Source organism: Hemitrygon akajei, chromosome 24 (assembly GCF_048418815.1).
Source record: "Hemitrygon akajei chromosome 24, sHemAka1.3, whole genome shotgun sequence".
NCBI classification, from domain to species: Eukaryota; Metazoa; Chordata; class Chondrichthyes; order Myliobatiformes; family Dasyatidae; genus Hemitrygon; species Hemitrygon akajei.
In genome coordinates this window covers 14076882-14104797 of record NC_133147.1, presented here as the reverse complement: position 1 = coordinate 14104797, position 27916 = coordinate 14076882, and the positions used below count along the sequence as shown (strand labels likewise).

The 27916-nt window shown below is 40.0% G+C and overlaps 1 protein-coding gene across 9 annotated transcripts in view; it reads left to right on the top strand.

Moving 5' to 3' along the window:
* Positions 1–21725, top strand: part of qkia (QKI, KH domain containing, RNA binding a) — a 131672-nt gene extending 109947 nt beyond the window's left edge. For 2 of the 9 annotated variants that reach the window (XM_073028366.1, XM_073028371.1), the window contains exons 5-9: positions 7695–7785; positions 11071–11373; positions 15330–15404; positions 17045–17157; positions 17986–21725. In XM_073028366.1, the coding sequence (XP_072884467.1) occupies positions 7695–7785; positions 11071–11373; positions 15330–15404; positions 17045–17157; positions 17986–18009 (606 nt within the window). In that variant the 3' untranslated portion in view covers positions 18010–21725. Of the gene's footprint in view, positions 1–7694; positions 7786–11070; positions 11374–12276; positions 16321–17044; positions 17158–17985 lie in introns of those variants that run through there. The other 7 variants (XM_073028368.1, XM_073028369.1, XM_073028367.1 and 4 more) reach the window with 7 other exon arrangements.
* Positions 21726–27916: the final 6191 nt, after the last annotated feature.

The window sequence follows — 27916 nt, the reverse complement described above, 5'->3', positions numbered from 1 at the left end:
TCAGCTCCTGACAGCAGTTAGTAGAACTGCATTTACGGACTGAATGACATCCATTTCCCTGGAGTCAGTTTAACTTTATAACCTGCAAATTTATCAAACAGTATAAAGCAGTGTCACTTGTCTGTGCTCAGTATCTGAACTGTTGGCTTTCTTTTGAAGATTAGCCAGTGAGTCTCCAGGCAGAGACGGTACTAATTCATCTCTGACTGCCACAATGGTACGGGCAAAACGTGCTGCATATGTGAGGCTGTCTACTGGGACATCAGGGCGGATCTGATTTAAAATTTTAAACAGTAAAACTTTCTAAGACAGTGAATATAAAAGCAATTAGCCATAGAACATAGAGTACAGCACTGAAACAGGCTATTCAGCCCACAATGTTATGCTGAACCAGCTAAAAAGCAAATAAAAACATCCAAACATTAATCCCTTCATCTTCCTTCAATCCATATGCCTGTCCAGACATTTCTTAAAAGCCTCTAATTTATTTGCCTCTACCACCATACCAGGCATCCACTATTCTGAGCAGGAAAAACTTGTCCCTCACATCCCCTTTGAACCTCTTCCCTCTCACCTTCAGTGCATGCTCTCTGGTATTAGTCATTTCAACTCAAGGAAGCAGATCCTCTATGAAAACACTATCTGCGCCTCTTGTAATCTTGTATATCTCCGTCAGATCTCCGCTTTGCCTCCAGAACTCCGGAGAAAACAACCCTAAGTTTAGCCATTTAATATAGCTGCACCAAACTCCAACTCGAGAGTTTAACTTCTGAGTTTTCTATAAGTTGTATTCCAATCAACGTCGTGCACTGCAATACTCCTGGTTTGCCTCAGCCTATATTTTTAAATATTTAGGAAATGATGGGCATCCAAGCTGTAAATTTAGCCTTTGTCACCTGCCCTCCCCAGTTTCCACGTAGTAATCAAGGAAGAGGAGGATGATGTAATGGTGCTAATGGACAGGAGGAGGAGTATAGGAAACTGATACAGGACTTTGTGATATGGTGCAACTCAAACTACCTGCGTCTCAATATCACCAAGACCAAGGAGATGGTGGTGGACTTTAGGAGATCTAGGCCTCATATGGAGCCAGTGATCATTAATGGAGAATGTGTGGAGCAGGTTAAGACCTACAAGTATCTGGGAGTACAGTTAGACGAGAAGCTAGACTGGACTGCCAACACAGATGCCTTGTGCAGGAAGGCACAGAGTCGAATGTACTTCCTAAGAAGGTTGGCGTCATTCAATGTCTGTAGTGAGATGCTGAAGATGTTCTATAGGCCCTCTTCTTTGTGGTGGCGTGTTGGGGAGGAAGCATTAAGAAGAGGGACGCCTCACGTCTTAATAAGCTGGTAAGGAAGGCGGGCTCTGTCGTGGGCAAAGTACTGGAGAGTTTAACATCGGTAGCTGAGCGAAGGGCGCTGAGTAGGCTACGGTCAATTATGGATAACTCTGAACATCCTCTACATAGCACCATCCAGAGACAGAGAAGCAGTTTCAGCAACAGGTTACTATCGATGCAATGCTCCTCAGACAGGATGAAGAGGTCAATACTCCCCAATGCCATTAGGCTTTACAATTCTACCGCCAGGACTTAAGAACTTTTTAAAGCTATTATTAATGCTTTTTGAGATGGTGATTTAGATGCATATCATATTTTTTTTGTACTGAGATAAGTATTTGACTTTACATCTATTATTTTAAAGATTAACATGCAGGAGGTGAATCATTGCATGCTAAAGACCTGAAGTTGTAATCCTTTGTTACAGATTTTGCATAATGGAACTACAAAGGAGCAGAATTAGGCCATTTGTCCATCGAGTGTTTAGCCATTTCATGGCTGATACATTTTTCCTCAATCTCCTGCCTCCTTGTATCCCTTCATGCCCTGACTAATCAAGCATATATCAACCTCTACCTTAAGTATACTACATGACTGGGCCTTCACAGGAATTCCACAGACTTGCCATTCTCTGAGGAAATTCCTCCTCATCTCAGTTCTAAAAGGATGCCTCTCTATTAGGAGGCTGTGTTCTTTGGTCTTGACTCTCCCACCACAAGAAAAATCCTCTTCATGTACACTTTATCGAGTCCTGTCAGTATTTGATATGTTTCAATGAGGTCTTCCCCCATTCTTCTGAATTCCAGTGAGTAGAGGCCCAGAGCCACCAAACACACCTCATGTTACAGTGGCATACAAAAGTTCGGGCACCCTGGTCAAAATTTCTGTTACTGTGAATAGTTAAGTGAGTAGAAGATGAACTGATCTCCAAAAGTCATAAACTTAAAGATGAAACATTCTTTTCAACATTTTAAGCAAGATTAGTATATTAGCAAATACGAGGAAATCTGCAGATGCTGGAAATTCAAACAACACACACAAAATGCTCTTGGCCCAAAACGTTGACAGTGCTTCTCCTTATAGATGCTGCCTGGCCTGCTGTGTTCCACCAGCATTTTGTGTGTGTTGTTAGTATATTAGTTTTGTTTTGTACAATTTTGGAGTGAAAAAAAAAAGAAAGGGAACACCATACAAAAGTTTGGGCACCCCAAGAGATTTGAGCTCTCATAACTTTTACCAAGGTCTCGGACTTTAATTAGCTTGTTAAGGCTATGGCTTGTTCACAGTCATCATTAGGAAAGGCCAGGTGATGCAAATTTCAAAGCTTGCCCATGTCCCAGCAATCAGCAGCCATGGGCTCCTCTAAGCAGCTGCCTAGCACTCTGAAAATTAAAATAAATGATGCCAGCAAAGCAGGAGAAGGCTATAAGAAGATAGCCTCAGTTCGTAATGTAATTAAGAAATGACAGTTAACAGGAACGGTGGAGGTCAAGTTGAGGTCTGGAAGATCAAGAAAACTTTCTGAGAGAACTGCTCGTAGGATTGCTGGAAAGACAAATCAAAACCCCCGTTTGACTGCAAAAGACCTTCAGGATGATTTAGCAGACTCTGGAGTGGTGGTGCACTGTTCTACTGTGCAGTGACACCTGCACAAATATGACCTTCATGGAAGAGTCATCAGAAGAAAACCTTTCCTGCGTCCTCATCACAAAATTCAGCATCAGAAGTTTGCAAAGGAACATCTAAACAAGCCTGATGCATTTTGGAAACAAGTCCTGTGGACTGACAAAGTTAAAATAGAACTTTTTGGCAGCAGTGAGCAAAGGTACATTGGAGAAAGGGTGCAGAATTTCATGAGAAGAACACCCCTCCAACTGTTAAGCACAGGGGTGGATCGATCATGCTTTGGGCTTATGTTGCAGCCAGTGGCATGGGGAAAGTTTCACTGGTAGAGGGAAGAATGAATTCAATTCAATACCAGCAAATTCTGGCAGCAAACATCACACTGTTTTTAAAAAATACTGAAGAGGAAAAGAGGATGGTTTCTACAACAGGATAATGATCCTAAGCACACCTCAAAATCCACAATGGACTACCTCAAGGGGCGCATGCTGAAGGTTTTGCCATGGCCCTCACAGTCCCCTGACCTAAACATCATCGAAAATCTGTGGATAGACCTCAAAAGAGCAGACGGCCCAAGAATCTCACAGAACTAGAAGCCTTTTGCAAGGAAGAATGGGCGAAAATCCCCCAAACTAGAATTGAAAGACTCTTACCTGGCTACAGAAAGTGTTTACAAGCTGTGATACTTGCCAAAGGGGGTGTTATTAAGTACTGACCACACAGGGTGCCCAAACTTTTGCTTCAGGCTTTTTTCCTTTATTGTTATTGTGAAACTGTAAAAGATGAAAATAAAAAAGTAATCTTAAAATATTAAGAAATATGTCATCTTTAACTTTATGCCTTTTGGAAATCAGATCATCTTTTACTCACTTAGCTATTCACAGTAACAGAAATTTTGACTAGGAGTGCCCAAACTTTTGCATGCCACTGTATGTAAGACAGTTGGCCATTCCTACCTTACCCAGTGCAAGATGTCCATTATTGATTCTGCTGACTGGAAAGACACAACTAATTGTTAAAGAACCAATTTTTTTTGGAGAACATAATGGTTTTTCAGCTATTATAACTTCAAAAAGATAGATAGATACTGATGCAAAGAGAAGAATCTGAGCTTCAAATATTTCAAAGGTTATTTCAGGTCTGCGGCAGTTATTTATAAAGGGCGCTTTGAGAGGCTTTGTTCATTGTACGTGGCCTATCAGCGGCTATAACCAAGGCACCAGTCATGAGTTAGATAGCAGGGAACATTCAGGCATAAAAGGGAGACACTGCCTAGTGGAGCAGTCATCGATGGAGTGATCTGAGGCAGAGTGGTAGTAGGACTTCGGCAATAATGGGTCAAGACAAGGTAAGCTACCTGTGAGGAATAGAAACAGGAAGTATTTCTGTGAGGCCAGTGTTCTGTACTGGTTGTCAGATGTGAGAAGTCCTGGAGACTCCCAGCCTCCTGGACGGCCATATCGGCGCCAGGTGTGTCGAGCTGCCACTCGTTAGGGACCGTGTTAGGGAACTGGAGCTGCAGCTCGATAACCTTCATCTTTTTAGGGAAAGTGAGGAGGTGATAAAGAGGAGCTATAGGCAAGTAGTCACATCGGGGCCTCGGGAGACAGATAAGTAGGTAACAGTCAGGAGAGGGACGGGCAAGGGTCAGATACTAGAGAGTCCCCCTTCACAATAAGTACTCCTATTTGAGTACCTTTGGAGGGACTGCCTACCTGGGGGAAGCAACAGCCTCTGGCACAGAATCCAGTCCCATGGCTCAGAAGGGTAGGGAAAGGAAGAAGGCAGCAGTAATAGGGGACTCTATAGTTAGGTCAGACAGGTGATTCTGTGGACGCAGGAAAGAAACACGGATGGTAGTTTGCCTTCTAGAGTCCGGGATGTTTCTGATTCTATCCACGATATCCTGAAGTGGGAAGTTGAACAACCAGAGGTTGTGGTATATATTGGTACCAACTACATGGTAGGAACTACATGGAGGAGGTCCTGAAAACAGACTACAGGGAGTTAGGAAGGAAGTTGAGACACAGAACCTCAAAGGTAGTAATCTCAGGATTACTGCCTGTGCCACACAACAGTGAGAATAGGAACAGAGTGAGGTGGAGGATAAATGTGTGGCTGAGGGTTTGGAGCAGGGGACAGGAATTCAGATTTCTGGATCATTGGAACCTCTTGGGGCAGGCACGACATGTACAAAAAGGACAGGTTGGACTTGAATCCGAGGGGGGCCAATATCCTGGCAGGGAAGTTAGCGAAGGTTATTGGGGAGAGTTTAAACTAGAATTGCTGGGGGATGGGAACCGAACTGAAGAGACGGAAGGAGTGGCTGGCTCACAAGTAGAGAAATCTTGGAGACAGTGTGAGAAGGGGGATAGGCAGGTGATAGAGAAGGGTGATCTCAGGCAGGTGATCGATGGTTTGAGATGTATCTATTTTAATGCAAGAAGAAGCATTATGAACAAAGCGGATGAGCTTAGAACATGGATCAGTACATGGAGCTATGATGTTGTGGCCATTACAGAGACTTGGATGTCTCAGGGGCAGGAATGGTTACTTAGAGTGCCAGACTTTAGATGTTTCAGAAAGGACAGGGAGTGAGGCAAAAGAGGTGGGGGTGTGGCACTGCTGATCACAGATAGTGTCACGGCTGCAGAAAAGGAGGAAGTCATGGAGGGATTGTCTACGAAGTCTCTGTGGGTGCAAGTTAGAAACAGGAAGGGGTCAATAACTCTACTGGGTGTTTTTTATAGACCACCCAATAGAAACAAGAACATCGAAGAGCAGATAGGGAGACAGAATCTGGAAAGGTATATAATAACAGGGTTGTCGTGGGAGATAATAATTTCCCAAATATTGATTGGCATCTCTCTAGAACAAGGGGCTTATATGGGGTGGAGTTTGTTAGATGTGTTCAGGAAGGTTTTCTGACAAAATATGTTGCTATGCTTACAAGAGGAGAGGCTATACTTAATCTGGTATTGGGAAATGAACCTGGGAAGGTGTCAGGTCTCTCAGTGGGAGAGCATTTTGGAGATAGTGATCACAATTCTGTCTCTTTTACCATAGCATTGAAGAGGGATAGGAACAGACAAGTTAGGAAAGTGTTTAGTTGGAGTAAGGGTAAATATGAAGCTATCAAGCCCCAAGGCATTCTACAAGTACGTGAAGAGCAAGAGGATAAGACATGAGAGAATATGATCAATCAAGTGTAACAGTGGAAACGTGTGTATGGACTTATGGACAACGGATTTTCTAAAAATGGAGTAGAAATATAGAAAACCTACAGCACAATACAGGCCCTTTGGCCCACAATGCTCTGCCGAACATGTACTTACTATATAAATTACCTAGGGTTACCCATAGCCCTCTATTTTTCTAAGCTCCACGTACCTATCCAAGAGTCTCTTAAAAATACCCTATTGTATCTGCTTCACCACTGGCAGCACATTCCATGCACTCATCACTCTGAGTAAAAATACATCCCTGGCATCTCATCTGTACCTACTTCCAAGCACCTGAAAACTGTGCCCTCTTGTGTTGTCTGCAAGGGGATGAAAATGGGCTTTGATAAACAAACTTCAGTTTTTATCTCTCAGAACTGGCTGTCATCCAAGTGTTTTTGCCTTTTTTTCTGTGGAATTTTCTAATTGATCTCTGCCTTAATATTTAATGTCAGATCAATAATATTTTCAGTATTTTATTGCATGTCTGTGTTCCTCCATTGAGCGCAGCACAATTGCGTAGTGGTTAGCATAATGCAAAATATAGAACCAGCGACACGGGTTCAATTCCCACTGCTGTCCGAAAGGAGTTTGTGCGTTATCACCATGACTGCATGAATTTCCTCTTGGTGCTCTGTTTCCTCCCATTTTGTAAAGATCTATGGGTTAGGAGGTTAATTGGTCCTGTGTATAATTGGGCCGCATTGGCTCGTTGGGCCTGATACCATGTTCTATCTCTAAATCTAAAATTAAAATACTCAATCACTGGGGATTTTTGACCTCTTATTCAATGTTTGAGTAAGAAGCCGATCCCTTGTATTGAAATTCACCTTATAAGCCAGATCTCTGTACAGATAAACTCTTCTCGGGCTTCCAACTGAGTGCAAGTTTCGATTATAATCTGTTTCATTGACGAGCTCTGCCATCTTTATCAGGGATGATGCCTGGGTATGTTTAGTCCGGTGGTATTTATAGCCCAGTAGTCCTGATTGGTTAGTCCTCATGCAATCAGGTTTCCACTCTCCCACTTGTTTACAGTTGAATTCCAGTTACTTAGAGTGAGACCTTCGTCTTTGTTAAGATTCTTTTCCTCCAGTTTTATTTCAGTGGCTTCCTTTATCATGCAGTCCCAAAAGCCATTGCCTTGAAATCAATCCTAAGGCCATTGTGAATGCAGTGTTCTGCTACTGCTGATCCCTCCAGGTAACCCAAATGGGTACACTGCCTACACTTCTTGATGCAGGTTTCCACCATGTGTCCTGTCTGGCCAACATAGTTTTATATGTGCAATCAAAGAGTATATTTTTCATATATGCCAGGAAAGCACGAGATCCTTTTCCAGAACTCTATACTTTCCTTGAATAGAGTTTTAGAACAGAACTGAAATGAGGATAAGTTTTGATACTTTGCCTTCTGTTAAAGGCCACATATACAGACAGTGGTATTAAGATACCAAAAGCAACATGCAATGTAACTTAATTACTAACAGTGGTATATTCATCTTACTGCAGGCAGAAGGTGAAGACAATTTGAAGAAGATGCAACTGATGGAGTTAGCTATTCTTAATGGTACCTACAGAGATGCCAACATCAAAACACGTAAGAGATCTGCACTTCCACATAATTGTTTTCAATGTGATACTTGATTTTAGAAAGCGCAAGTTGGCTATAATACTTCTGTGTGGCAAGCTGTTTGCATCTGTTTAATGCCTTAAACAAAACATGTACATTCCAAAATCTCTTATGGGAGCATTATTAAATAGAATTTGACATCAAAATGTTAGGGTTTGAGATTGTTTAGGGGAGGTTTCAAAGAGCAACTAACATGGGATACAGGCAGATGGGATAGTATTCCAGTTTTACGATCTCGATAAGTAACTATGCTGCTGATGGGTCCTTCTCTTATGTAAGGGCTTCTTGATCATGTCAATAGCTTCCTCTTGATTTTCATTACTGTCAGTCGTGCAAGTCCCAGGTGGAGACTCAGGAATACCATTGCAGTCAGATATAGAAGGATTCGTCATCACTGTTTCTGTATCAATTTTGTTTTAGCAGTCAGGGTTGTTAGCCATGAGCTGAACCCCCGAACCTGAAGGACCGGTGGGCCACTCTTAGACTGGGCTCTACCCTTTGACCTGTTTGGCATGGGTCACCCTACTAAGCATAAAGCCCTGACTCCAGCCAACATGGCTCTCTGGGTCATTGAGGCACACAAGCCTCCAAACCCTACGACAAGGTTGTGGTTCTGTTCGAGGATCTGACTTTGAGAGGCTTGGAATTAGAGTGAACAGCGAGTGTTAAAGGACTGAAGGAGCGGTCGTATGCTTCATAGTTCCTTATGATGTAGGAGGAGGCTGGAAGAGATTTAAGTGCATATTTAGTCACAAGTGCAAAGGTTTAAACATAGAAAACAGTTAAGTTGTTAGCTGAGAGGAAGTGTGCTGGATCAGAGTAAATAAAAATTACCTGAGGATTACAAGAATGGGAATGCTGGCCACGATAAGTCAAAGCATTTCAGATGACGTAAGATTGTGAGCATATGGTTGTAGTAAGCATTCATTCAATGGGTATGGTATGAATCAGTGAAGATGTGATTCCCATCTGGAAGTATAGAGTAATATATCCAGAAATCTTTTGCTGGCCTTGAGTCTGCTCTGGATGACTAACTGACCTTCGAAATGTGTGTCTAGCACTTTCAGATGCCGCTGTTGTGACTGTTCTTTGCGAGCTCAAACTGTAAATGTTGACCTTTTTATTCCACTGTGTGTGGCGCTAAATGAAGTCATCTCCAATTTTAAGCACAACTATTAGTGGGGTCCTTCCATTTTCCTTTTGTCACTTAGGATGGCAGTGGTTTGAGGGGGTTAGAAGAGCAAAATAATAATGTTGCTAGACATTATTTTGCATCTTATCATGCCACTTAACTAATGAAGGTAGCTCTCAGTATTGGTAACCATGAAACTGTGGGACTGTCATTAAAAACCTATTGAAGTCATTTTGAAGAAAATCTGCCCGACTTGCCCGGTCTGGTCCTTGTAGTTGACTCCCAGCATTTAATGGAAAAGTCCAGCAGCTCACCAAGTTCACTGAGGCAAGTAGTTGTTGATTTTCCAGTTCTTCTCGCATCCTAAAGTCCTGGTGTAAAAGATTTCCTGTTTCAGGGCAAGGGGAAAACAATGCTCTCAAAATAAATCCTGGCTTCTGAAATATTTTAAGCTATTACTGCCACTTGCTGAGAACTCTCTTTAGCATTCTCGTGAATATAAGATTTAGAATACTGAGATAAACAAGTAAAGCTGTGCCAGATTATTTTGTTTAAAGTTGACCAAGTAAGCTAAGCTTTTGTAACCTGTTGAGAGCCAAAAGAAAGAAGACTTGTATGATTTGGATTTTGGAAGATCTAAATATCCTCAAATACTGAAAGGGCACAAATTTTGATGTCAGTTTTGTCACCTCTGAATATTTTAACATATTTCTGGTTTAATTTTTGGACTAGTAGTTGAACATTGTCTTAATTTTGTTTCATCCACCTACCTGCAAGATGTCACCTTGTCCTGAATTATAATTGGCTTTCTAAACCCCCAACTTCCTGAGTATTTTTCTATCAAAATGTTCACTTGCATGATTGATGTTCACAAGTATGTGGCTGTGCATACTGAGTACATGAATGAGGCGATGCCAATTGATGAATAACACGCACAAAATGCTGGTGGAACACAGCAGGCCAGGCAGCATCTATCGGGAGAAGCGATGTCGACGTTTCGGGCCAAGACCCTTCGCCAGGCCCGAAACGTCGACAGCGCTTCTCCCTATAGATGCTGCCTAGCCTGCTGTGTTCCACCAGCATTTTGTGTGTGTTGTTTGAATTTCCAGCATCTGCAGATTTCCTTGTGTTTACCAATTGATGAATGTTCTGTTTCTGACCATGCATGTTCCAGATAAAATATTCTAAATGCCATTGTTGCAATTAAGGCAGGGGTTCCCAAATTTTTTTAGGCCATGCCGCCTTGTCATTAACTGAGGAATCCATGGACCCCAGGTTAGAAAAACCCTGATTTAAGGGCTTAATTTTGATGTGCACTTAAAAGCTATAGGAATGAAGTCATGATTAGCATCAGTGCATCAGCCAACCTTGTGGGATATATCCCTCTTGATTACTGGTTTGTTATTCAAATTCACTGGCTACAGAAACATTTGCTTCCAACCAAATGGTATCACCTTGCATGTACCCATTAATGCATTTTTGGTAAATGTATGTAAATTTTGCACTTGCTAATTTCAACGCAGCTGAAAGTATTCCATCTCAAAGTGCACAGAAATGCTGGTGCTTTTGCTTGTACCATCTGCAGTTTATCTTAAATCTGAACAATAAAACATTTGAAACTCGAATCAAATAAGAGATCACTTCAAGAATAATTAAAAGAATACTGTGACATGGCTTTTAACTGAATAATCTAAAATCTGGAAGAAATGTGCATATTTCATTCACATCTTATTTTTAGAACTTGTCAATATGAGATACAGAGGGATGAAATATATCACAAAGAAATGGCTACAATACATGGCACTAGTATTTCAATCTGGTATAAAATATTGACTGTCACGGCTTTTTGAATTTGCAGTTTTGGCTTCTGTGTCAAATTGTTGCTGTATATATCACTTCAGTTTGTTCTATTTGTATTTTCTTTAAAATTGTGCTTGATTAAATATTGGTAAAGGGGAAATTAGCTTGCAAATAGGGGTGCTTTTATTTGGGCATATTTGATCATTGCATGGACTAATTTCCTGTTTTCCTTCCCTATCATACTTCCTTTAATTCTTTTCCTCCTGTTTCCTGCTCACCTTCCTTTCTCCCCTCCTCGTGATCCCTGTTGCTTACTGCAGCTACCCTTGCCTTTTCTCTTGCAGCGACATCGCAGGGTCCACGGCTGATTACTGGGCCAGCTGCCCCCATGCTTCCACCAGCTGCCTTGCGTGCCTCTACGCCAGCTGGTCCTACCATTATGAATATCATTAGGCCAATTCAGACAGCTGCAGTTATGCCTAACGGAACTCCTCATCCAACTGCCTTAGTACCACCTTCACCAGAAGCTGGTATAATCTATACAACTCCCTACGACTACCCATATGCTTTGACACCAGCCGCATCTCTACTGGAATATCCAATGGAGCCAAGTGGGGTTCTAGGTAAGCAAACCCTGCAAATAGACTTGAAGCATAAAGATAGCAAAAATGTCATCTTTACTTTTGATATTTCGTGGTTTTGCTTTACTTTTCTAAATAGCTAAATCAATTTCCTCTTGAAAGATAGCTGAGCCATCGCAACATTTATTTACGCTGAGATCTGTATGCAGGTTCATATAACCAAATGGAAATAACTTATTTTTATTAGTACACAATCATATTCACAGCTGAACTTTTTAAAATGAATCGTACAGATGTTTGACTTTACAGCTAAAATTAAGATATGATATTTATTCATTCTTGTGACTAAGTTCAAAGTAAGATTTATTATCAGAGTACATACACATCACCACATACAACCCCGAGATTCCTTTTCTGCTGGTATACTTAGCAAATCTATAGAATAGTAACTGAGAACAGGATCAATGAGCAACAGACTGCAAAAGGAAATATAAATAAATAGCAATAAATAACGAGTATGAAATAACATGAAATGAAAGACTGTGAAATAACAAGATAGTCCTTAAAGTGAGACCATCAGTTGTAGAAAATACATGTTACCTAGTACATTTGGTGGACTACCTAAAATGTAGATTAGCTTGCAGTTTGAATAATGCTGAAAAATTGAATTAACTGCAAATGAGTTGTTCTGAATTTTCAACATTTAACTAATCACTTAGGAACAGCTGTAGAACACTGAAAGCTTTGAAATTTAATTGAACCACTGAGATTACACAATTTAAGCAAGATAAGAGGACATGGGAATAAGTAAGAGGGTTTGTAGTGAGTTTAAAAAAATGAATCATGAGGGACAAGCTAATGTGTTATGCTATATTAAGTTATTTTTAAAATTGTACAAGTGGAAAAACTGTTAACTTTCTTAACTTGCTGATTGTTTATCCTTAGGTATGGCTTTTCCAGCGAAAGGCTAAGAATGCATGGGACATGTGTCTGAATCCTCAGGAAAATAATAACTTCCTCTGAAGAAGTGAAGAGCCTGACCAAGCACATTGAAACACGAGCAGTATAGCCAAGCTTATTTTGGGTGCAGGGTGTTCAGTATTTGGCAGGCTTTAACCACATCATACAATATATCCTAAGACTTAAGGACACGGTCAGTGGTTTAAAGTACCTAAAGCACTTTTATTTTTTTGAAACAAGTGTTCCCTTGTAGCGATGTTGAAAAAATGGATACACTGAAGACCTGATTGGATGAATGCCATATCACATACCCTATCAAACCACTACTTGGAGCAGCAAGGTGATGGTGTGCGGTGATAAACAAAGAACCAGAATTAAAGGGGGTTTTTACCGGCTTTCCCATAAAGGTTATTAGATTTTTAAACAAAAATCAAAAAAAATTTAGAGTATTTTAGACTTTTTGTAAATATAGCTAGTAGACAATGTATTGATTCAGATATAATTCTAAAAAAAAAGCAGCTCTAAATTGTCATACTGCTTAACTCGTGGGCCTGTATTTAAAATTTAAATGTCAGAATGGAAAATTGCAAGAAATGTGTTGGGGACATGATGGTGCAATGGATTAGAACACTCCGTTCTTGTCAATTTTATTTGGGTTCAGTTCCAACCCGTATTGAAATGAGACGTTCCTATTTTATATCTCAAATGTATACAGTTTCTGTTTTAGTTTTCTGTTGGATACAGACCCACAATGTAAAACTGCTCACAATGGGCAATCTTGCTTTGAGGCTTTTATGGTCAAGATGCAGTGCTGAAGCAGCTTAGGAGATCTGAACTGTGTCCAGTTTGTTCCTTGCCTGACCTATCTATGAATTAGACATTACCCTTTGAAGAAGGTGCAGGTGCAGTGATTTCGAAGGTCACTTGCAGACTAGTCTCAATGTACTGATATTTTATTTTGATCTACCAAACATCGCTCTTTACCCTTTTTTCCTGAAATGGTGGCTTAGTGCTTTATCTCAGTAACAACATTAATCTGTAAAGATTGGTAAATTAACCCATGACATTAAAATCCACAAAAAAATCTGTGGCTAGGGCTTTAAGGGTTAATCATTACAATGGAGTCTTTTGTCATTGTGCCTGTGAAATAATAGATCAAGATAAGATGAAGCTTAAACTGCTTTAAATTCCTTTGAAACCAGTTTTTAAACCAATTCTGGAAATAGTGCTGCTGCCTTGAAGTGGCATATGCTGTTATGATTTAAAAGTACATTTCTTTTGGGATCTAGAGCAAGAGGCATTGGAATCTGATCTTTGTATCACAATGCACACTAACCACTGATCAACCTTTGTAACACACTGACACTTGCCAAACTGGCACTCATGATCCAAATCTGCAGTGTTTCAATCTCTGCTTGGTGCAAGGCTCATTTATTTTTGTACTTTATTTTTTACTAACTGCTTATCAATGAATGCTGATGGGTTTTTACTGTGGTTTTGGATCTCTCTCCTGCACTAAATTATATGTGTAAACTGCCCACAGTGTTTCTCCCCCCTCTTGAATATTTACCGGTGCTAACTTAATTAACAACATAGCACATGAGTAAACTTAAGTAGATAACTTGTGTGATGCAATTTACCTAACATCACAATAAAGTAACGAGACCTGCAGGTTCCATAAAGGACCCAAGGCTGCTTTTACACAATAGGAATGGGCATCTTTGGAAGAACATCTTTAGAATTTGTGCAGAGTGCTCCGGTGTTAAATACTGTTAAATTTGAGTCTGTCATACCGAAATAAAGCATTTCGATGAGCTTGTATTTAGACGCTCCGAAGAACAAAGCAGTTCTGAATACAAGTTTTAAAACGTAGAATTGTACAGCACAGGAACAAACCATTAGGCCCACAATATTGTGCAGAGCCAGCTAAAAAACGAATCAACAAAACCCAAACACTAATGCCTCCTACCCACACCATGTCCTTATCCCTCCATCTTCTCTACATCTATGTGCCTATCCAGATGCCTCATAAAAGCCTCTGTATTTTCCTTTATCACCATACAAGGCAATACATTCTAGGCATCTGTCATTCTGAGTAAAAACTTGTCCCACTCACTTTCAATGCATGCCCTCTGGGATTAGCTATTTCAATCCTGGGAAACAAATACAGTCTGTCCACTCTATCTATCCCTCTCATAATCTTGTAAACCTCTATCAGATCTCCCCTTAGCCTCTGCCATTTCAGAGAAAACAACCCGAGTTTGTCCAGCTTCTCATGATATCACATGCCCTCTAAACCAGACAAAATCCTGGTAAGCTTCTTATGCACCCTCTCAGTGTCCTTCCTATAGTGGGGTGACCAGAACTGTGTACAATACTCCAGATGTCTTTCTTTACTCTCCGGGTTTGGTAAGGAAATTCCTGGACCCTATTGAAACAAATCTTCATAATTTCATTTTGACACTATGGATTTTAAGTCATTTACACTAATCCCATTAACTAGTATCCTGTTTAAGGATTTTCAATTTTTAAAAAAATGGTATTAGATTGCAAGAAAAAGCTTTGAGTGTTGATTGTCAAGGAATGACAGCTTAATAATGCCCCCAACAGTCTTAGAGATATTTGCAACAATGTCGGTAAGCTTCACGCTTACTGCGTTAATCTGGTTTCACTTGCTTGAGGATTTCCAAAAGGCTAGCACTGAAAATACTACAGTTGACTTGAACACGGAAATATTCTGTTCATCTTGTCCAAGGCCATTTAGCAAATCTTTATTTAAGTTAACCAAAATTGATATTGTTCCTGGGTGTGTTTGGTCATATGCAGTTATCCATTGGAATGAAACCTTTTGAACAGCCCCAGCACACAGTACTAAGAGATAAGCAGTTAGTAAAGCAAATGTCTGGCAAGATTACCTAACTTTTCAAGTCATTGTGCTATTGTATTGTTGAATTATGTACATCTTCACCAATTTTGAGTTCCTTTTTTTTTAAAAAAAAGATTCTAACTTTCTTTTGGACTTGTTGCAATTTAACTAGGTGCGATGGCAACAAAAGTTCGGAGGCATGATTCGCGTGTCCATCCTTACCAAAGGATTGTGACCGCAGACAGAGGTTAGTTTAGTTTTGTAGCCAGAACGGCACTTATTTTGATCAGTATTAAAGCAGTGACTTGTCAAGAGTAGGAAGTACTTGGTTCATTGGAATGAGGAGCATGAAATGAACGGCTGTAACGCAAACGGAATTATTTTAGAAACCAATAAAGACCACTGGAAATCTAAAAACAAAAAAAACTTGACATTCCTAAGTAATACAAGAAGTCAGGAGTACAGATTGGTTCTCCTTGCACTAATTTTAATTCATCATTTTTGTATAAATCCATAATATTAATCTATCTGTGGCTTCGCCAAATGCTAATCATATTTATATAAAAAAAAGACATGATTAGTTGCTGACGTTTGGGTTTTTTACCACGGAGCTCAAAGTTATGAAGCTACTAAAATGTCTACATTTCTTTATTAATCTTCTGTCTAATAAATCCTGCTTGAACAGAATAGATTATTTTTCTGCATTTAACATTTGCAAAGCGATATCAACTCGGTGGAAGCATTTTATAATGGCTGGATCCAGTTTGCTTAGTTGCAGTTGAGCCTCAGTACAGAGGCCTTGTAAACTATAATTTAAAAGCATTGTTTGAAGTTTTAAGGTTTTTTTTATACACTGTCAGAGTGCCCTTTTGACTTTTATTTGCTTCTTTAGTGTAACAGTTTACAGGAATTGATTAGAGGCAAGGGCAATGAAGCTTAGAGCTCAAATTACTGCCCAAATAGCTATTCAACCCTATGCACGCTTTATGGAAATAATAACCTTGGTCCCTGAGGACTTAACTGTAGGTGTACATATTCAAGGGTCATGTCTACTCTGGTTAAAATTGTTAAAATTTGCACTGAGTTTGTATTTCATTTTTGTTCTCTGCAATGTGTTTTTGCTCCTGGTTTTTAGTCTTAATAAAATTTTTGGTTGTCTAGTGTTTCTGCACTGGAATTTTTATCATGGGTATTTATTTTTTATTCTTTACTATAAAATTTTTCATTCCTGTGAAGTTTGCTCACTCTGTGAAAAGCTTTTAATGTCTTGTGTAGAGAAAAAGCAACCTATTTCAATAGCAGAGGGAATGTTTAAGCTATATGTATATTGTGGGGTTAAATGGTACTTCCTGCCTTTCCAAAACTGTTCTATGTACTGCCTTCGAAGTATAGTCTTTTTATTCTGGTTCCAACACATGGCTGTTTTCTGAGAATTTGTTGTAGAGATGAAATCATAAAAAAAATATATTTAACTGTACTTAGTTTTAATGCTATTTCCATTTGATAAAATGTGTATCAGTGAAACTATGAGTAGGTATTTGAAATTGTGATGTAGCAATTTTTGTACAGAATTTTTTTTTTTGCAAAAGTGTTCAGTTTCAGACCACCCCCACTGAACTTGCATCTATCTAGAAGCTTGATTAACATTAGAAATGTGTGGGGGGGGGTTTACGTTAAACACGGCAACAGTGATTTTAACGCTGTGCTTTAAAATGAATTTTGGAGCAAAGGTGTTCCCCGATTAACTTTCATCTAGAGTAAAAGTAACCTCTGCCCTTTCATTTTGCCATAGATAAATACTAATGTTTAATAGCAGTCAACTCGAACATCTTTAGAAAAGCATTTTTTGAATTTTTTTTGCTGTCTCTCTTCCCATAATTTTTTTAGACCTTCAGGGCTGGATGAATCCATTGGTCCTGGGTCCTGGGCCCTACAAAAATCTGGCAGGACCTCAATTCAAATTGTACGAGACCAAAGGATCACCATCTCAACAGTACTCAGTATGTAAATTACAGGCTTCTCATTATTAACCTAAAATGAACACATGCACTCACAATTTTGATTTTGAATACGGTATCCAACACCATGTGGCAATGGCTGCCACATGCTTGTGACGAGGAGTTAAAAAGTTTAAAACAGCATTTCATTGTGGCAAAATCATTTTCTGGAAATTAATACAAGACCAAAGTTGGATGTCAAGAGTTCTCCGCTTACTGTCTCCAGGAGGCAGAGGTGGTTCCGACACTCTTGATAACTTTGGGACCATTCTCCAGTTGTTTGTCACTGGGATCCAAGAGACCATAGGCAAGGATGTGGCAGCAGATGTGGGGGAGGAAAGGGGGTGATTGTTTGTGGGAGAGGGGTTGCTTGATGGTGGGTGCTATGTGGCATTAGAAGCCATAATTCCATGACAGAAGTAAATGTGGCATGAAATATCCTAAATCAAAATGTGGCCCAAAGTAATGTGCATTTCAGCTTAAAATTCCCTCCATATTAAGTGCTTGCTGTATGTATATCTGGAGGACTAGAATTGTAATTAACGGACCATGACTCTAAATTTGTTTTGGCTCATGTATTGTTCAAAATTCTTCCAGCCTTGAACTTTATATTGTGACTGCTACTAACCATTAATTTAGTTGTGTATTTCTGTTCATTTTGTTGAAAGTTTGACATGTTTTCATGCTCAAATCATGATACTTGTGATCGAGTTTCAGATCTTTTACAAATAGTTTGTATTAGTTAAGTAGTGTTCATGTCATCAGTCTTCACTAGCTGACGCTAATATCTTTTTTCTATCTTTTTGTTTTCTTATGTTCCTAACTACCCAGCTGCCACAAGCAACTAACCCATGACCTTTGACCTCTGAACTCTTCACCCAATGATGACCTGACCATGCCTGTCTGCTGATCAGTTAACTGGTTATCGCCTATGCTTGCCTGTCTCCAATGCAGCGAGCTGAGGCACTGTCTGTTCGTCTCGTTACCTAACAACGTTTATATAAAAAAAAAGCTCCAGCCACAGCTTTTCTGGTTGGGTGAATGTGGTGCCAGAACCTGCACTGAGTAATACTAAAGCAATAAGTCCAGTTCATCCCTCACTACTGTTTCTCAGTGATCATCTCTTAAAGATTCTCCCTAAAGAATGGTAAGGAAGGTCTCTAACTGCACTGGCAAAAGGATTGAGCGCTGTACAGACAGTTGCCACCGGACAAATGTGATGGAGATCTGATGTTAGTTTGTGTTGTAGTTACAAACTCTTTGACCGCATTTGTGATGATGCATTATGAATGAACCTTGAGTCAAGTATATTGGGGAAGAGTTCAATACTGACAGTATACACTGCAATTATGAACAAAGATTTAATACTTCATGTACAGTACTATTGGTTGTTGTTGCCAAACACTCAAGCCCATTTTTGGAGCCACATTAGAATGAGAATGTAATTCAGTATTGCTAGCCACAAAACAAAGGAAAAATGTTTTGAACAAAGCCTAGTTAAGTTATCAGAACTACCTGATTAAGCCAATTAAATCAGTCAACAATTAATTTTATGGGATGGTTTCTCCCAGTATTTTTGTAGTTCAATCAATTCCAGTCAGCGGCATCCCCCTTCCCCTCAGCTGTAAGTTGAATAGATGTCTGCTGGTTAGTACACTTGTAGCACAGACTTCACATTTTGCCACAAGCACACCATCTTGGTGGCGTACTTTAATAATCAGCAAACTTGAAACCTTTCGCCATCTTCTACATATATCGATCTTCAAATCTATTCATGATTTGAGCCTGACTCTCCAGTCTTTTCCCAGGTATCTACAGCCCTGGTTAATCCAAACCATGCAGTTTAAAGTATAATAATTGCCAGAACACAGATAGGGGTAACATAACATTTTGCATCGTTAAAGCATCTTGTGCCAGAAATCGCTTTTTTTGAGTTGCTAAAAATACCGCTTGAAATGTTTCTGAAATTGTTTGATTAACTTCTGCAAACTTTATGTTGTGTTATTCTTTTGCATTAAGCATTCAATTGAAGAGGCCAAACATTTAGCTTGTCATCTCCAATTACTGTTGTGTACAATAGTATTCTCCTCTCCTTTCTCTCTCGTCCCTGCCCCACGAGTTTACGATTTCATTTAACTGATCTGAGCTGCTTACATTGATCCAATGTACTAGTTTGCATTCAAGCTCAGCTTGGGGAAAGCCAGTGCCATTCTTACTGCTCACACGTATCTTGACGTGAAGGTACATTCATAATGTGTCACTTTCTGGATGCAAAAAAAAAATCTGTTTCTAACTCTTCGTAAATGGACACTTCTTTCAGAAGGATGTGAAAGCCATGCTTGCCTATTCTATTTACTATATATGTTATAAAAGTGTAGATAAGTTCAGTGCATTTAAACCACAGAGGAAAAACTAGATACTTTTACAGGGTGCTGGTGAAGAAATATATATTTTTGACAATTTAGCTTTTTATACTTACTTGCAGTAACAAAATACAAAAACTATTTAAAAAAATGTAATGGAAGTGAAGCTGGATGGTTATGGTAAAAAAAAGATAAACTGAAGACCAAAACAGTATATCTAGGATTTTTGCAGGGTTGTGGGTGAGAAGAGAAGAGCATAACGGAAGGAAAATAGTGCCTTATACATGCCTGGTCATTTTGTAAGTGTCTAACCAACATATTGTTTGACTCAATCCTGATGCATGTCAGTCCATCATTAGAGAGAAGGGAAGTGGTCTGAATTGGCAAAGGTGTTCAAAAAAAGAGAGAACAGCGAGGGCAGTTGTGTGAAGCTACTCAAATTTAAAAGCGATTAGGCCTGTATTCAGTTTATTGATTCTATGCAACAAGTTTCTCAACCAGCTTCTATTTTATGCCACCATTTGTGTCTTCCTAAGTTGTTCATATTTCAAATTTTTCTCATCGTGCCATTATTTCTCCATAAAATTGAAGCTTTTTTTCTCGCGTAAGATCAGAGAGTTTTCTAACGTTCACTTACAAAATGAAGGCCTTTTTTTTGGCTTAGTTTTGCCGATTAATTAGAAGCAGAAAACCAGCTCTTATCACTAATTATACAATGCTGCAGTGTTTGACTCTAGAACAAAGTGCGTAAGAACAAATTTGAAATGTTTTATTTCTCGCTGCCCTTCGATGTTTTTTCTTCTGTCAACTCTCATTGAGTTTACATCAATTGTACGAACTCAATATTTTGTCAGTGTTATTTTTTTGTAAACAAAACATTGAAAGTTTTTGACAGTATTATGTATTCCCTCAGTTACATTAAGGAATAGCTCGAAGACTCTGCTGTTACATAAATGGTTGGTTGAATGCAAAGCAATTACATATGCTGTGTACAATATTTAATATATTGCCTACACACATGTATAGTATTGTAATTACCACCATTGTTACAAGTTTATAATGTATTTTTCTATCTTCATTTTGTATGTATATTGTATACCATTTACAATTTTTTCTTCCAGATTTGAGGCCACTGTGGTTTTGATAGCCAGAAACCATTGCAGATTTCTCGTGATCATAATCTCTATCATTGGGAGTGTTGCCTTTTCTGACTTGTTAACTCATTATTCATTTAATAAGTTTCTTGTTAAAAAATGTTTTTACATGCTTGCATTTTATTTCATGGTGTTTGCTGTTTCTATTAACCCTGGCATTTATTTTAATAAACGTTATAGTACAAATCTACTAACTGCTGAATAGTTTGTTTAACCCTCGATGAACAGTCTGGTTCACTGGACTAACCTTTTGACGAGTATGAATTTACTCCCAAGTACATACATCCACGCACACAATAACACTAGCTGAAAAATTGCTCCAAGTTATGTGCTATATCGTTTCGTTGACTGACTTTGCACTGCACAGCAATATATATATATATTAAAAAAACTACATTCGGTATTATAGAACAACCTGGATGGGGTGATGTGGATATCATCCCTTCGAGGTCGGGAACAAAGTAACATTTCTTTCGAGATATCTGTCTAGTCTTGTCTTTTGCCTACCAGCTAAAAGCACCTTCTCTGTGTACTAATGTTGGACCTAGCCTCTGTGCTTTCTTTCTTCTTTTTGACTAATGCAGAAGATGCTGTTCATAGAGGCACACAAGCAATGATCTGGGGGAGGGTGTAGGGAGCTCGGTCCCGACAGGGCGATGGGGAATAAACATTCGTTACTTTTTATGCTGAGATTAATTCAATAATTTTTTTGGAAAGAGTTGGGATGAGGGGGGAGGTTGGCAATAGTTAGTAAAGCAGTCCATGGACTACTGAGTGTGAATTATATTATATAATTGCCTATTTCCCAGTGTTTTATCATGTAAATTGGAAGAGACAGAACACTGAAGATCTAATACAGTACATTGTTTAGGGAATCACATTGCAGTCACTATATGTCTGCAATTTTCACTTTAAGATAGACTATGCATAAATGATATTTGTTTGAAACTGTATATAAGTAGTATTTATAGATAAATTTGAAATTCACTTGTATGTAACTTCTACCAAAAGGAGCTCTCTTGTACGTGTGCAATAAAATGACGTAAAACTGGAATGTCTGCCTATATCCATGAGCCCAAACAATATTTTACTAAACACAAACAAGTTTTTCTTACTAATTTGGGGTATAATTTCATTCAATGTGGTTGACTATTTTTCTGCCTTGACTGACGGCATCTCCAGGCTGGGACTTCACGTGCTGCAGCTCGAACCCTAGTCTCCCCTTACCCCACCACCACTCCGCAATCCCGTGTCTCACAGGTTCCACCATCAGCTCTTGGGCCCTCTGAGCACCCATCTTCCCTGAACACCCCAGCCATCCTTCAGACTGCCAACTATTTTTATCCGCCTAACCCCTGATCCTAGCTCTGTCATGCCAGGTCTTCCCAGTTCCCTCTGACCTTAAGGCAGAATGTTCTGTGCCTAGCCTTTGACCTCTGTGCCTACTTCTTTGGCAAACCCCACACTGATGACCCCTTCTCTCATCTTCAACCACCCCCCCCCCACCTCGACCTCTGTGCCTACTTCTTTGGCAAAGCCCACACTGATGACCCCTTCTCTCATTTTCAACCACCCCCCCACCTCTACCTGGACACTCTGCTCTAGTCTTCTGCCTGCTCTGGATCTCTTTACTGTTAGCTGCGGACAAGACATCAACTGTCTCAATTTTGATACCCCTCTCTCCAATCCAAGTATCACTCCTTCCAAAATGTCAGCTGTTTATTCATTTCCATAGATGCTGCCTGACCTGCTGAGTTCTTCCAATATTTTCATGTGTTGCCTTGGATTTCCAGCATCTGCAGATTTTCTTGTGTTCGTGATTTTTCTGCACTACTGGACAAGGTGATTAGCTGCCTAGGTGTCCGATAACCCACTGTGCTGTGGTATTGAAGGAATAAATGTTTTCAAGCTTCATAACACTTTAGTTTTGAAACTGCTACATCAAAGTTTTGTTTTAAGTTTTTGTTTGCTGTCTGAAGGAAATATTTAATTGGTACTTACTCTGTAGCCCTCCCGTGTACTACATTTCATTGTGGGAATTTTCCATTCACTGTTTTCAAAATCAGAATTGGAGGTGGTTCTTCTGAAGTATCTAGCACCACCAATGTAAATATGTACAAATAGCATGAATCAGAATTGGGTTTGATATCACCGCCATATGTTGTGAAATCTGTAATAAAAAGAACAATTACAGTAAGTATATACTAAATTCCAATAATTAGTGCAAAAAAATTATAAAAAAGTAATGAGTTAGTGTTCATGGGTTCAAAGTCTATTCAGTAATCAGATGGCAGAGGAGAAGTTGTGCAACTTCAAGCTTTCTGTATCTTCCTAATGGTAGCAAAGTGTGAAGAGGGCATGTCCTGGGTGATGGGGGTCCTTAATGATGGGCACTGCTCCTTGATGTCCTGTGTACTATGGAGGCTAATGCCCATGATGGAGCTGACTGAGTTTACATCTTGCTCTGATCCTATGGAGCAACCACCCCCGCCCCCAATACCAGATGGTAATGCAGCCAGTTAGAATGCTCTCCATGGTACATTTGTAGAAACTTGCAAGTGTCTTTGACATACCAAATCTCCTCAAACTCCTATTGAAATATAGCCACTGATTTACTGCCTTTAGATGAACTTGCAATGCAGTTGCAGATTGGCAGATAGGATGTAGGCATCATAGAATTATAAATGGGAGCTTATAATTGTAAATGTCCTGTCCAAGGGTACAGATTGCATTGCAAGAACATGGGGTGGCATTGCTTTGTTGATCTCATTTTTTAACCAAATAGAGGTGACATAGGTTTGGAAGGTGTTGAGTCATTGTGCATAGAGCTAAGGAACTGTAAGTGTAAAAAGACCTTGATGGGAGTTGTATACAGATCCCCAAACAGTAGTAAGGATGTTGCCTATAAATTACAACGGGAGGTAGAAAATGCATGCCGAAGGGACAGTTACAGTTGCCATGGGGCCTTCAGTATGCAGGTAAATTGGGAAAATCAGGTTGGTGCTGGATTACAGGTGATGAATTTTTAGAGTGCCCATGAGATGGCTTTTAGAGCAGCTCATGGTTGAGCCCACTAGATCAGCAATGAAGATGATGTGCAATGAATCAGAATTGATTAGAGAGCTCTAAAAAGAACACGGGGTCAAGTGATCATAATATGGAATTCACCTGAAATTTGAGGAGAAGCTAAAATCAGATGTATCAGTATTACAGGTGAGTAAAGGGGATTACAGAGCCACGAGAGGAGCTGGCTAGAACTGGTCAGAAAAGAACACTGGCAAGGATGATGGCAGCGCAATAATGGCTCGAATTTCGGGAAGTAATTCGGAAAGCACAGGATAAATACAACCCAAAGAGGAAGAAGTATTCTAAAGAAAAGATGATACAACCATGGCTAACGAAGTCAAAGCCAAAGAGGGCATATATTAGAGCAAAGGTTAGTTGTAAGTTAGGATTGGGTAGCTTTTTAAAAACCAGCAAGGCAACTAAAAAGTCATGAAGAAGGTAAAGATGAAATATGTATGTAAGCTGTCCAATAATATTAAAGAGGATACCAAAAGTTTGTTCAGGTACATAAAGCGTAAAAGAGATGTTGGACTACTAGAAAATGATGTGGGAGAGGTAGTAATGGGGGACAACAAAACAGCAGACAGACTGAATAAGTGTTGCATCAGTTTTCATTGTGGAAGACATTAACAGTGTGATGGAAGTTCCAGGTATCAAGGGGATGAAGTGTGTGAAGTTACCACAACTAGAGAATGTTCTTGGGGAAATTGAAAGGTCTGAAGGTAGTGAAGTCACCTGGATCAGATGGTGTACACCCGGGAGTTCTGAAAGAGGTTATGGGGGCATTAGTAGTGATCTTCCACGAATCACTAGATTCTGGAATGGTTCAAGAAGACTGGAAAATTGCAAATGTCACTCCAGGAGAGAGGCAGAAGAAAGGAAACAAGGTCAGTTAGTCTGACCTCAGTGATTGAGATGATGTTGGAGTTGACTATTATGGATGAGGTCTCGGTACTTAGAGGCACGTGATAAAATAGGCTGTAGTCAGCATGATTTCCAGGGAAAATTTTGCCTGACGTCGGAATTCTTAGAAGAAATGTCAAGTACGATCAACAAAGAAGAATTGGTTAATGTGTACTGTACTTGGATTTTCAAATGGCCTTTGACAAGGTGCTTGAGGCTGCTTAACAAGCTATTCCAATGATTTGGATGATGTGAAGATAAGTGGAGGGGTAGGTAGTTTTGAGGAAGTAGAGAGGGTACAGAAAGACTTGGATTAGGGGAATGGACAAAGAAATGGCAGATGGAATACAGTGCCAGAAAGTGCATGGCTATGCACTTCAGTAGAAGAAATGAAAGGACTATTTTCTAAATAAAGATAAAATGCAAATAACTGAGATGCAAAGGGACTTGGGAGTTGTCATGCAGGATTCCCTAAAGGTTAATTTGCAGTTGGAGTCCTATGGTGAGGAAGGCAAATGGGATGTTGGCATTCATTTCAAAAGGACTAGAACATAAAAGCAAAGATGTAATGTTGAAGCTTTATAAAGCACTGGTGAGGCCTTACTTGGAGGTTTGTAAGTAGGTTTGGGCCCCTTAGAAAGGATGTGCTGAATCTGGAAAGGGTTCAAAGGAGGTTCACAAAAATAATTCCAAGATTGAATGGCTTGTCATATGAAGACCATCTGATAGCTCTGGGCCTGTATTAGAATTCAGAAGAATGAGGTTGACCTCATTGAAACCTATTGAATGGAGAAAGGTCTTGATAGGGTGGATGTGTGTGTGTGGGGGGGGGGGATATTTCCTATGGTGGAAGAGTCTAAGATGAGAGGACACAGCTTCAGAATAGAGTTGTGTTCTTTTAGAATGAAGATGAAGAACATTTTTTAGCCAGAGAATGGTGAATCTGGAAATTTTTTTTTGCCATTGGCAGCCGTGGAGGCCAGGTCTTTATGTAGATTGTTGATTGGTCAGGGCATGAAGGGATATGGGAGAAAACAGGAGACTCGAGCTGAGAGGAGAATTAGATCAGCCATGATGAAATGGCAGAGCGATGAGCGAAATGACCCAATTCTGCTCCACGTTCTTAGGGTTTTTATGGCTGCATCATTACCTTGGAAATCTCCACTCTTGTGTGGATGTTGAATCTAATTACACTCAATTGTTGCAGTTCTATATTAAAATGAAAGGTTTAGATCAGGGGGTCCCAATCTAGGGTCCATGGACTCCTTGCTTAATGGTTTTGGACCATGGCTTAAAGGTTGAACATCAATTTCTGAAACCTCCAGTAATTGCCTATTTCCCTCTCTTTCACTGATCCCCATTCCTGTTTCCCTCCCTCGCCTTACTTTCTTACCTGGTGCTCCTTCCCTTCCATTTCTTTCATGGTCTTCTATTCTCTGCAATGAGATTCCCCCTTCTCTTTCACCAATCACCTTATCAGCTCCTTACTTCTCCCCTCCCCTGCCTTCATCTATCACTTGTCACCTTGTACTGCTACACCCACCCACCCCCCAACCCCTACCCTCTCTCTCTCTGACTTCTTTCTTGTCCTGTTTAAGGGTCTCGGCCAGCATTGTGTGTGTGTGTGTTGCCAAAGTTGGGAGCCCCTGGTTTAGATGGTGAGGCGACACTTCACCTGTGAGTCGGCTGGTGTGGTATCCTGCGTCCGGTGCTCCTGGTGTGGCCTTTTATATATTGGTGAGACCCGACGCAGACTGGGAGACCGTTTCGCTGAACACCTACGCTCTGTCCGCCAGAGAAAGCAGGATCTTCCAGTGGCCACACATTTTAATTCCACATCCCATTCTGATGTGTCTATCCATGGCCTCTACCGTCAAGATGAAGCCACACTCAAGTTGGAGGAACAACACTTTATACCAGCTGGGCAGCCTCCAACCTGATGGCATGAACATTGACTTCTCTAACTTCCGTTAATCCCCTTCTTACCCCATTCCTGACATATTTAGTTGTTTTTTTTCTCTCTCTGCCCATCACTCTGCATGTTCTCCATCTCCCTCTGGTGCTCTCCTCCCCCTTTCTTTCTCCCTAGGCCTCCCGTCCCATGATCCTTTCTCTTCTCCAGCTCTGTATCACTTTTGCCTATCACCTTTCCAGCTCTTAGCTTCATCCCACCCACTCCAGTCTTCTATCATTTCGCATTTCCCCCTCCTACTTTCAAATCTCTTAGTATCTTTCCTTTCAGTTAGTCCTGACAAAGGGTCTCGGCCTGAAACAACAGTGCTTCTCCCTATAGATGCTGCCTAGCCTGCTGTGTTCCACCAGCATTTTGTGTGTGTTGTTAGATAAAGGCTACTTGATTGGTCCTCTGCTAATATTGGTCCATGTAAATGCAGTGTGACATGAATGCTATCCATTTGAATGAAGATGTGGAATGTAAAAGGTAAATAGGAAAGATCAAAGCATAGCATTAGCCGACCGCTGGTGTAGTGGCGTCGGCACCAGACTTCGAGCTGAGTAGTCTTGGGTTTGAAACCAGCTAGCAACTCGGCCTTGTTAAAGAAACGGCAAAAAAGACGCCCGATCCGCGAAAAGGAACAATAAACACCAACAAAAGGAATAGCATTAAACATTCCTGTTGAATTTTGTATGTCCAGATTGTGACGAACTGGATTTGTTCTGACATAATGCAAGGGACTTTTAATTTCAAAATCTCATTCTCACTTGCATTTCAAATGAGTTTCAAGGACACATAAACTTGGCTAGAGATAACGTGATTCTTAATAGCGCTTTGTTTCAAATGCACTAGAAATTATCTCTGCCATTATTTTTTTGAAACTTTCATTACAGATATTTGAAGTTAGGCATTTTCCATTCCAAATGATCATCCATTTGGCAAAATGTTCATCCTTTTTCTTCAAAAGTTATTTTACAGCTAAATGCCTGCTGACATGCTGTACATTTTCCTTACAGATTTATACTTTTAGTATCTCCACCAAAGCACATCATATTAATGTTTATTGAATCAATGAGAAAAATTGACCATAAGACATGGAGCAGAATTAGACCATTTGGCCCATCGAATCTGCTCTTCCATTACATCATGGCTGATTTATTATCTCTCTCAACCCCATTCTCCTGCCTTCTCCCCTTTCTGATCAAGAACCTGTTGCCCTCCACTTTACATATACCCAATGACTTGGCCTCCAGAGCCTAAGGAATGACCTTCTATTCTGAAGCTGTGCTCTCTGATCCTAGAATCCCCATAATAGAAAAGAT